Below are 12,053 nucleotides of genomic sequence, written 5' to 3' on the forward strand. Positions count from 1 at the left end.
AAATCACTCGACGGAGCTTAATGTTTAACGTTAGTGAAATTATTATTTTCATTATATTCCTCCTCGTTTAGTATAGCTAATAAATATCATGTGTGGAGCTGTCGGTTTGCTAAACAGTAGTTGCTAAGCAACAGCATAATCAAATGAGCGGCGTGACTCTCATTTAACTATCATGGCTGTGGACCAATCTTTTCCACTTTATCCAACACTGCCTACTGTATGTAGACAAAACATTCCCAGTAGTGACCAGGAAACAGAGATTTCGGAAACTTTACAAAGCACTGACCTCCATTAGGTTTCAAGTCTAAGAAAACAACATATTTTGCGTCAGAATACATTAAGCATTAGGTCCCAAAAATGCGTTTCCTGCTTTTAGCATTGTTGTCTCTGCAGTTTGTATTTGTTTCTTTTCATTGTGCCTTGTTGTTGGTGCCACTGGTCCCCCTGGCTTAACTTGTAAATATTTAACTTCTTACTACTTTTCTAGTATTTTGTTAATTCTTTTATTATTTTATTTCTATTCAAGTATTAGTTCAGCAAAAAATCAAAATGCAGTCATTATCTACTCTCTAATCTCCCGAACAATTTAAGGGAATGGTTACCAGTTTTAAAACATAAAAAAACAACTGAAAAAACAAAACCTAAAATGCCTCCGTACTGCTTGTCTAGTATAATCCAAGTCTCTTTAAGCCCAAAAAACTAACATTGACCTTAACTTGACATGAGGGAGAGTAGATCATAACTGAATTTTTATTTTTGGGTGAACTATCCCTTTAAGCATTGATGTTTGCACACTTGTATGTAGACCTCAACCCATAAATCAGTCAAATGATATTGGCCTATTATAGCAACATCCATGTATATTAATATTGACATTTATGTGCCTATACGAAAATGTTTTTTTTTTAACAAAACATAATTCAGAATGTTTTGTTGATACATTTTCTTAATTTGGGTTTAATACATACATGTATTTTGCTCTATTTGTTTTTATCTGTAGTTATTTTTAATCATTAAAAATATCAATTAAGCTTATAATACTTATTGTTAAACTGTAAAATATATCATCTCCATAGCATATTTGTCTTTCGCTCCCCAACACAGTTATCAGCCTCAAAAATCCACTATCAGTTGGGCCCTGCTTGTATGTTTACAACAATGTTCTGAACTTTGCTCAGCAAAATTACATGAGCGCTCAGAAGTGTGACACATACGCATAGATCGGATTTATGTATATCTATATATCAGTGTGTGGTGGTTTCTAAAAATTATCTGCTTGAAACCATTTTTATCAGATATTGTTTTGTTTTTGGTCAAAAAAAAAAGTTTAATTCACTTGTGAAAGATTGATAAATGTACATCTGACCCCTTTCCCTCATTGGAAAATTCTAAACTCATGACAAATATTTTTCATGTGAAAAGTTAAACTACTGGACATAATGTCTCATACTTCACTGAAAAGTCATTTGTCAGTACATGACAAACTCTGTGACACAAATTTTAAGTGAGTGCTGACTCTTTCCATCTTTATCAGGTGAATGTGAAAACAGCCCTCAGGTGTCAGACTGCACATCCACCATTTTTCACAGTGAAGCTCAAAAAGCCAAGTAACAATAAAACACACCTTGATAAGCAAACACACCAATTATAGTTTGAATTTGTCATGAAACAATGGATGACAAATTAATGTCACAAGGCTGTTATGGGTTAAAAAGTGAAAACTGAGGACTTTAGTTTTGTGTGAACAGGTGGTATATGTTTTCCTGCAGAGAACCCAACAGCATGTGGCCTTGATATGACACACTTATGAATGGCAATACAAAAGATATTTTATTTTATTGTAAAAGGGCAGAGTTTGAACAGGTAAAACAGCAAATAATGAGAAATATACAATTGGAAAAAGACACAAGTTTAAATGGAACAAAATGAAAACAGTAAATGAAAGTGAAGGGAGGTTAAAGAAGACAAAATTTTTCATAGAGAAACATGAATCTCATACACCTATTCATTTTCTGCTCAGCTGGACTATACATCGCTACAGATGTATTGTCATTTTGTCCTAAAGATGCTGTAATGAAGCTGGTCTACATTATGAATTGAAGCAGATTGTGGTCACATCAATTACAGTTCCCCAACCGTGGACTGAAACTCTGTGGAGTTGTAATGAAGCGATCTGCCATCACTACCACGGCTCACAGCAAAGGCTTCAACCTTTCATCGTGTTGGTATGACAACCTCCCATGGTGGTGACAGCAGATCGCTATAATATGACAAGAAACTTAAGATCCCCACACACACAAAAAAAAATAAACAAAAACACTACAGTAAAAATCATATTTGCTGGCAAATCAGACAGGAATATTACACTGGCTTCTGTATCTCATTTCACATCATTTACACTTTGATGCCAACAGATATGTTATCCTAATCATGCTGCTGTGGTTTCATAGAGCAGACAGTTGTATTATGGGATGTCATTCTTGGACATGAAGACAAATACTAATGAAGCAAAGTTAGCAGTGATTTTTTTTTTCTCATCTTTTTCTAAAAATTACAGGTCTAGGCCAAGTCAGTGTCCAGGATAGTGACTGCTCAGATATCAAGACCATTCTATCCTCCTCTCAGCTGTCCTCCTCTCTTCATCCTGAATTTATCCTTTTCTACAAACTGTAAAATTTGAGACTTCTGTCCATTCCTGCAGAGGTCAGGAACTGAGCGTTCTCACCGAAGGCCACTCCAGTCACCAATCCTGTATGGTCTACAATTAGACAGGAAAAAGAGAGGTAAACATATGCTACTTCCTCAGAGAAAATACCGTGCGACATGCACACTGGATGAACATTTAAAAAGACATCAGAAATGTCCCCCCTCACCTGTGAAGTTGAGGACCTCAGACCACTGCTTGCAGATGTAGACGCGGATGTCAGACCCTCCTACAGCCAGGTAGGTACCACTCTGATCAAATACAAGGGACTTCACCTGAAACAGAAAAACAATGAGGAATGAGATTCAGAAGCACAGAGGAATTGTCCGGGCAACATAAACAAATTCACCAGACTGTGTCCAGAATGTGTTCTGAATGAGAGAAAAAGTCTTCAGGAATTTTATGAAAGGGATCCTACCAAAGCACCTTTTATGGTGAGGAAAATTGTGAGGAAAAAAACATCCACATCAACATTGGATACATCCCCTACATGGATTTCTTAAAACTTTTGCTATATTATAAATGACAACAGAAGTCTGTAACTAGACTTCTGCTCCTCCTCTTGTTTTTAGCAAATCTAGTCTGTGACGGGAGACTTTGGCCGGTCACAGGCTGGACAGATGGTTGATTACTGAATCTAATTCCCAAAATTTAAGTATTCAACGACCTGGGAATGAGACTCAATCACCTATCAATTTCCAGAATCACTTCCTATACCTTTAATCCAGACACAAACAAAATGTGTAATAAAAACTGTCTGCCGACTCTATATTATGATTTTATATCAATATCTTGATTATTATAATTCTTAATGCATACGTAAGCACAGTATTGATCTTTTTATCTACCTCTGGGCAACAATTTGCTAAAAAAAATGTCAAACTATTCCTGACACAGGAGAAATAACTGCAATTTCTTACCTCATAGTTGTTGTCCAGAGTGATGGTCTTGAAGTTCTTCAGTTTCCTCAGATCCCACAGTTTCAGAGAACTGTCCTGGGCACCTGGAGCACAGCACCAGACAAGGATGTTAGGGTACTTAAAGTACGTACTTTTCCTTAATTTATATATTTTTCTGATTTATTGTTTCTTTATCAAGGCCTTGGATATGTTATGTGACTGCTACGTCATTTGTTCAAACCTGGAAAACTTGTGGAAAATATAATAAAAAAATAAAACAAAAATTTAAGTTCAAGATCCTTTCGTTGCAAAAATCAAGGGGTGAGGATGCTCATGGGATTTTAAGGTCAGTGCACAGGTTACCGTAATGTGTGTGCAACTTTTTGTTGTTCACAATGTCTCCACAATTTTGCAAACATTTTCCAATACCAGTATCGGCGAGTACCTCTGATATGGCCTAAAATGAGACATCACAACTTTTTGTTTTGTCTTTCTTTTGTGATTGCAAAATGGACTGAACTGTTTTGGGGTTGTGGGGGAAACAAAACAGAATCGTAACCAAGTGGATTAAGCTGAGTTCTCTCTCGCTCTCTCTTTTTTTTTTTTTTTCAAAAACACTAGCATCGAATCAGGACCAGCAAAATGTGCAAAGTTCAGGTGTCAGAATGAGAAAGGAAAAAAAAACTGTATGAGAACCTGATGACATGACCTGTTGTGGAACAAATTCACATCAACGACAAGCAGCAACAGTGTAAAAGTACTGTTAGTAGTTCTAACCTGTGGCCAGGTAGTATCCGTTCTCAGAGAAAGCAATGGAGGTCACGGGGCCAGAGTGTCCCGGGAAGTTGGCCACATTGGTGCGCTCCTTAAGATCCCAGATCTTGATTTGGGAATCAGCCGTTCCAGTGCCAAAAATGAGACCGTCAGGGTGGAACTGAGCACAGGTGAGAGCTGTAGGAGACAGACAGGAACATTACCACCAGGAGCAGAAAGACACTTATACTGACTGCCAAACACACACATCAACACAGAGGCACTTACCGCAACCAGCAGTTTCATCAGTGACTTTGGTGAGGACTCTACCGGTCTGGATATCAGAAAAGGCCCAGTACTGCAGAACAGCAGAGAAATAAAATGGGGAATGAGTTGAGTCAAGTGGTGACACTGTTAAATTTAGCGTGAAATCTGTCTGTGTTTTCATCAAGCTGTGCACACACACACACACACTCACCTGATCCTCAGAGGAGCTGAGCAGGTAGTCTCCAGTAGCATGGAGGGAGAGTCCAGTGACACCTGCCTCGTGGGCACGCACCACCTGGACACAGTTACCCCCAGTGACGGACCAAACACGGATGGTGTTGTCTGGAGATGCAGAGAAGACCACAGACTGGAGGGGGAAAGATAGCACAGATACAAGAGATGGAAAAAAGAAAAAGGGTGGACAATGATTATGAATATCTGATCAGCAGTTTAAATTATGATTTTATGGTTTGAAAGCCATTCCTTTCTTTAAAATGTCTATGTATTTCTATCTTTATCTGGCAGGACTTGTGCAATATTTTATGAATCTTTACAGGTACAGGTACTTTACACACCTTCTATTGTATTTTAGTTTTTCATATGTTCATATGTATTATCATATTTTATTGTACAACTGTCTTGTCCGATTTACAATGCCTTTTTGTATTGCATTTGTTTGTACTGTGATGTTGTACTGCACGCATGATGATTGCAGCTGTGGGGAGCCTTTTGCCCAATTTCCCCTCAGAGACAATAAAGTATATCTTTTCATACTGAGCATCTTTTCAAATAACTCAAACACTTATTTTTCCAAAGAGTGCAGATACATCATTGGTTTATTGGAGAAAAATTTAACTGGTTGATGTTTGAAGGACAAAATGTTACCTGGGATGGATGGTAAATGACAGAGGTGACCTTCTTGGTGTGACCCTTAAGTGTTGCCACAATCTGCTCCTCGTTCTTGTCGAACACAACCACGTTCTTATCGGCTCCACCTGAGGAAAACAAGAGGGTCAAAAAGAAATAGGAAATGGCTTGTAGTGTGTAAACAAATCACGAAAATCTTTCAAAGTGGAAAGATGCAGGTGAGCATTGGATGAAATCAATGTACCGGTGAGAACTTTGTTGGTGTCTGTGGGACACAGATCCAGAGCCAGAATACCAGGGACACTGGCACTGTGAAGACCCTGATGGCAACAAAGAGACAGCATGTTGACACTATGCACTTCAAGTCCATCAAAACACTGTTTCAACCTTCTGATTACAAGGAAAACAGAAAACACATCTATACTTACAGCATGTGAGGCCACTTGGCGGTATCTGCTGAGATCCTCAGCTCTAACCAGCTCCTCTGGGACAGTTTTTCCTCTCTGGAGAAACACAGTTAAAGGAGTGCAGCAGTATGTAAAATTGTACCACATCAGTTATAGATAATATAGAAATAAAAGAGCAACAAAATACCTTCTTTCTTTCTGTAGTGAGGATAGTAGCTTTGTCTTGAAGCTGCAAACAGAAAAAGACACATCTTAGACCTGCTTAAAAAATGGAAAGCTTACAGCCAAATAATTATTTATGCAGTAAACGAAAAAAAAAAAAAAAAAACTTACCTTCTGGATGATCTCTGGGGTCATTCCCACCTGTTCACTAATCTCCATAGGCTCTCCACCAGCACCCTGAGACACAGAGAACAGAACGAGAGATTGTTAGGAGGAAGTATGGGATAAGTTTATTATGATCATTTCTAATCAGTATCTTCAACACTGGAGTTGAAAGTCAATTACTCACTGCTGCAGCCGGCTGAGAGGCGGGGACCGCCTGAGGGGCAACCAGTCCAGCTTGGGGTTTGAGCGTGGCAAGAGCTGTGAAGAGGAAAAAGACTATATAAGAAAAACATGCTCTCACAATATCAGGTTTCCACCTCTTTTCTAGAGATCATTTTCAGTAAAAGTTTAGCTAATATGATAAGACACTGCACTATAGACTAATATGTCTGATGTCACAGATGTCTGTGCAGTCTATGATTATAACTTATCGATGAAATACTTTCTTAGATGCTTAGAAATTATGACAAATTGATCATAGAATAATACAAACACACCTGCACATGTACAACACTTCATTGAAGATATTTCAATGTCACTACTATTACTGATATCAACTCGTCCTTATGGTCCGTTTTAATATCATGCTAACCAATTTAAGATTAATCATTTATTTAAAACAAATTGGGATGAAGGCAATGTTGATCTATAAATCTCATAAAAACAACCAGTTATCAGCCTGCAGCAACTAATATTTATATTTTAAAGATGCCAATTGAATTATTCAGCCTTGTGAAGTGATTTAGGCAGGTGTTCACAGCATTTCCACAACATAAACTAGAGCAGCTTATTCAAAATACTCTCAACCAGCAACTACCATTTGAACATTGATTATCCTGAACATAACTTTGCCCTTTCAGGCAGTAATGTTATCAATTAGGGGAGATCTGACAGACAGCCTTGTAGTTCCTTCTCAGCTAAAGGAAAAGAGGAAAGTGTCGAAATAATTTTTCAGGACATTCAACTTTTCCTCTCATTTTCCATGACTTTTCCAGGACTTCCGGGATATGTGGAAACCATGAATATTTTCTATGAGCTGATGCTGGTGTGGAGCAGATTCTGGAGAGAGTTAATGTGCTGTACACCTGGAATAATGTCCTGCAATAGAGGACATAAAAACTGCTGCCTACCCACCTTCTCTCGCAGCAGTGACCTCTTTGGTGAGTCGAGCGATGACTCTGCAGGCGGCATCATGTTGATAGAGGGCATGTGACAGTTCTTGGCGAGTCGTCTGCAGCTGCTGCCGCAGAGTGAAGCTGTGAAGCATAACAGCATCCTAAAACAGAGAGGAGAAAACAGGTTGAAGAAAGTGTCCTTATGGTCTAATATTGATATTTAAGAAAAGACTAAATTAACAGATTACAAGCACTTTTGCAGTTATAAATTTAACATACAATTCCCAGAGTGGCTTTCAAAAACACCCAGGGATCAACATATTTGATTTTTTCCAGCCAAGACAGAATATACACTGTATTGTGTTCTGCTAAAGCAACTATTTGAATTTGGTACATGCAAAAACAAATAACTACTGTTAAAACTATAGCTGCAACAATTATTACACAAGTTATAAAATATTAATTAATCACCAACTATTTTGATTATAGAGAAGTTTGACTTTTCTTTTTCTTAAAAAATACTTAAAACATTAAATCTGATTCCAGCTTCTTAAATTTGAATATTTTCTGGTTTCAACAGTTAAATAAATATCTTTGGGTTGTGGACAAAACATCATCTTCATCATCATCTTGGGCTGTGGTCAAGACTGAAAGACATTTATCATGATTTCTGGCATTTCAAAGGCCAAATAATTAATAGATTAATTGAGAAAACAATTGACAGATTAATTGCCAATGAAAAATAATTGCAGCAGTTTAACAATACTTACCCACTCATCTTGAAGGGACTTGAGAATGGCAGGAATGCTTGTTGCTGATGGAGCCTTTGGTCTAATTGGATGGGACACTAAAACAGAGAAAAATATTCATGTTCAGAACAAGGAAGCTTCTCAGTTGTGAGGTTTTGCTGTTTTTCTTTCTTATATGATTGTAAACTGAATTAATTTTAGGTTTTGGAATCCTGATTGGAAAAAAATATTATTAAATAATTTTCGCCTTAGGATACAGCAACGGCATTTTCATTTTTTTTCAGACATTTTATAAACTAAAGGATTTAAAAAAAAAATAATCCTTAGATTAAGCACAAATGAAAATTACTGTTAGTTGGATCACTATAGATCACTATCCCAACATTGGCTGAAAAAGTCACTAATACTACAAGATTAACAATGTTATTATTATTTTGTTAATTGTTGCAAGGATAGACACTAATTTTTTGCCGTTTTTGTAGAATGTTGAGGTAAAAGGTGCAGAGGAATCAGGATGTTTGTGGAAATGTAATGTGTTGCCAAAAGCTCATAGTATGTGGATAAAAGTTTGTGGTCACAGCAGGCCAACTTTTTGCAGCCATGGTTAATGTCAAACTATGTGTTGTTTCACTTTCTTTTCTTGATATACCCTGTATTTCTCTCTTCACATGTTTATGTATATGACTGTGTATTTACTGATTTTGTGCAATGCCTGGATAACCTCCTGCTGTAAGAGAAATTTCACAACTAGGATCGATTAAGTACATCCATCCATCTATTTGAGGCGTTTAGTTTGTGTTGCATTTAAACGGTACTATTAGTTTGTATAATTTAATATACCCTCGTTGATATAAATGGGTTGGACACGTATATAATGCAATGAAAATAAAATACAACCTAACACCATCTCAAACATCAGCCTCCAGACTGAATGAAGAAGTGAAACAACACCGCAGTTTTACCAAAAAAAAATATTAATAACCTTAATGAGGGTTCACTGTAGGGCTATTGTATAAATCTCAATAGTTTTAGCTGGGTGTATCATTACCTAATGAGCCGGTGTAGACTTCCAGCTGCTGCCAGCAAGTTTACCTTTAATATCTACGAGCTGCTCCTCAGACAGAGGTTGTCCGTTCATCGGGTCTGTCCCATTCTCTGCGATGTACTTCTCGATCAGCCTGCGCTCAAACACCTGGTTGGACACCGGGGACACACACGGGTGCTCCGGCACCTCGTTGGAGACTAGGATCAAATGCAGTTACAGGTTTAAAAAACACACGATATCAACAATGAAATAACCACAACAACACCAGTTAACTATCACAAGTAGAAGGCGGCACTGCTGCATGGCCGCTAACGTTAGCTAAATTAGCTAGTAGCATTAGCGCGGTGCCTAGCTAACCTCAACTGCCTCCGTCACATGAATGAATTCAACTTCACTTACTTGCACAAACCAAAGACATCTTCCAGACGCAGTCCTTATAGTTTTTTCTGAAGGTGGGTTTATGCTCGTCTTCTAGTTTGACAGTTATTACCGCTAATTCACACTTTACTTATGTTTTACTCAAATTCTGTGTAGCACGCTGTCCTTTCATTGCCGCTACAAACGAGGTTCTTCTTCTACGCTTTGTTCCAGCCTCTCTGTGCGTTCAAGACTCACAGGTGCTGCACTGCCCTCTGCCGGCGGAAAACTCCACTGCTGCGACAGACAGAAAAGAAATACCTCAGTTCAGCATTCAACATATTTGTAGTTCCTTGCTTTTTTACCTTTTTTGGGAATATTTGCAGGATCAACCAAAGGAAGAATTCAAGGACACTGCCCGTCATGATTTTTTTCAGCTAGAAACTGGCAGGCCAAATCAACCATTAAGATGGGCCAACTTTGGTCATGGGGCCTCACTTTGGACAATCATGATCTAAATGAAGACCAATAGGCAGCATAGAGGTCAGATGAGGTTGTTTTTTTATTATCATATGACACAATTTGTTTTAGTTATTTAGTTATTTTTTTTTATTCTCACTCGTTTTTTTTTAACCAATTATTTTTGCCTCTGCTGTTGCTTTGTCTCCAGATTCACACCTGTCCTGGTGTTTTCTACTCCACTCTGCATCTTTGTGAGCACCAGCAGTTACTGACCTTACTCCAGGACACTATAGTCTCGAATTTAAACCACGTTCACGAAAGCTACTTAAATGTCCTGGTTTAACTATTAAGACCTTCTCCTGGATAAATCTAAGCCCTGTCTGTGGAACCAGCACTTTATCTTCAAATTTACTTCATATATGAATTTATTAACTAAATCAACCTGGTGTAAGGATTGACAGATAAATCAGATCTTTTACTGCATTTAATTACTTTAGCTGCATTTGAGTTGTAAATGCTCTACATCTACAGAGTTTATACACCATTAAACAGCTTGAACCTCTTCAGTCATGCAGTCACTGAAATGTTGGGATGATTCATAAAAACACAAACTGATCTCACTAAGAACAGAATGAAGAGCATATTTAAGCTCTTTTGAGTCTTGATTACCAGTTTAACTGAAAATTACAAAATATTCTCCACTATTAGTATTAATTAAAGCATTAACAACAAAATGTTGTCAAGTATCAAAAGTAAAAAGTACTCGTTCTGAAGAAAAATGTCCCCTGTGACTATATACTGTCGGCCTATATACAATTATTAGATTAATATTGACGCATCAGGGTGTAAAACAGCAGTAGTTATTACATTAGTTATTAAAAGGAGATCACATAGCCTAAATAAGTGTAATTTGGTAGAAGAGATAGTTCAGAAATACAGTCATGGGGAATAAATCTGTCAACTAAGAAAAAAGAATTAAACTGAACTGTTTTGATAATGAATTGATCCTTAAAGTAAATTTTCATGCAAAATGGCAGAAAATACTATTTTCAGCCTCGCAAATATGGAGATTTCCTACTTTTCTTTGTTTATTAGACTGAATAACTTTGGGTTTCAGACTGACAAAAGGAGCCACTGAAAGACATCACTTTGACTTTGAACAACCAGAATGAACGTTTTTCAGTATTTTCTGACATTTTATAGATGTTGCGGGCCCAAATTTGTCTCTGCTGTTATTTAATAACTGCTGTGAAAAAAAAAAAAGTGGAGAAATAAATTAACTTTGAACCCTGATTTTACTGTTTTTACCAGTTTCCAAAGGCCAGAAAATAAAATTGCCAGAACATTTCTGCGAATTTGATGTGGTGTGGCAGTTAAACATGCATGAATGTGACCATGTGGCAGGCTGATATTGAAGCAAAAATATTACAGGAAGGACAAAGCTTATTTTAAATTACATTTCAGCGATCTCATAGTTTAAGTATTTTAATTTGAAATTTTGTAGTGTTTGGATTATATGTTTAAAATTAATTTAATTTTTAAAGTTTTAGGAGATTCCTCAGTGTACCATAAGAGGGAGTTCGAGTACAACCAGTGGTGCCAGTAACAATAAAGGAAATATCATGATAATAATCCCATAGACATCCAGGACTGAGTGAAACTAAAGCAAGTAAACTAAGGATTAGGCTTTATTCTAATCTTTATTTTGTTTGTGTGAAATATTGGATAACAAAAAGTCACAAGTCAAATAGGCTGGAAGCTAGTGGTTTAAACTTTAGCAAGGTATCCATAATCATACGTTCAAATCATCATATGCTTTTGATGTAAAAACTTAATCTCCAAAGTAACTAGTAACTCTAGCTGTCAAATAAATGCAGTGAAGTAAAAAGTACAATATTTCCCTCTGGAATGTCGTAGAGTAGAAGTTTAAAGTATCATGGAATGGAGATACTTGAGTTAAGTACTTCAAACTGTACTAAGTGTTTGAGTAAATACACTGGACTATACAGACAAACAGGACTAAGAACATGTCAACTTGACCTTTGAGACCTTCTGGCTGCACTTCTGGTCACATTTTGCAGACATATATACAAATGAATCA

At 37.1% G+C, this 12,053-nt stretch overlaps 1 protein-coding gene across 1 annotated transcript; it reads right to left on the reverse strand.

Annotated features, from left to right (window-relative positions):
- Positions 1–1,811: 1,811 nt before the first annotated feature.
- prpf19 (pre-mRNA processing factor 19) lies at positions 1,812–9,717 on the reverse strand. Its single transcript, XM_084719255.1, has 16 exons — positions 9,533–9,717; positions 9,181–9,330; positions 8,110–8,186; positions 7,359–7,500; positions 6,409–6,482; positions 6,231–6,296; positions 6,085–6,126; positions 5,919–5,993; positions 5,735–5,810; positions 5,509–5,618; positions 4,835–4,990; positions 4,645–4,714; positions 4,381–4,554; positions 3,625–3,707; positions 2,874–2,979; positions 1,812–2,758 (listed from the first exon to the last, which is right to left on the reverse strand). The coding sequence occupies exons 1-16, from the start codon at positions 9,549–9,551 to the stop codon at positions 2,661–2,663; spliced, it is 1,518 nt and encodes a 505-aa protein (XP_084575381.1). The 5' UTR covers positions 9,552–9,717; the 3' UTR covers positions 1,812–2,660.
- Between the last annotated feature and the right edge of the window lie 2,336 nt (positions 9,718–12,053).

Source organism: Lutjanus erythropterus, chromosome 5 (genome assembly GCF_056507025.1).
Source record: "Lutjanus erythropterus isolate fLutEry1 chromosome 5, fLutEry1.hap2, whole genome shotgun sequence".
In the NCBI taxonomy this organism is placed as follows: Eukaryota; Metazoa; Chordata; class Actinopteri; order Lutjaniformes; family Lutjanidae; genus Lutjanus; species Lutjanus erythropterus.

Excerpts from the sequence above, each read along its gene's own strand:
- prpf19 (XM_084719255.1), bottom strand. Across the intron at positions 5,994-6,084 it reads TCACTACAGAAAGAAAGAAG|AGAGGAAAAACTGTCCCAGA; the intron begins GTATTTTGTTGC and ends GTGTTTCTCCAG. Across the intron at positions 5,619-5,734 it reads CACCAACAAAGTTCTCACCG|GTGGAGCCGATAAGAACGTG; the intron begins GTACATTGATTT and ends TGTTTTCCTCAG.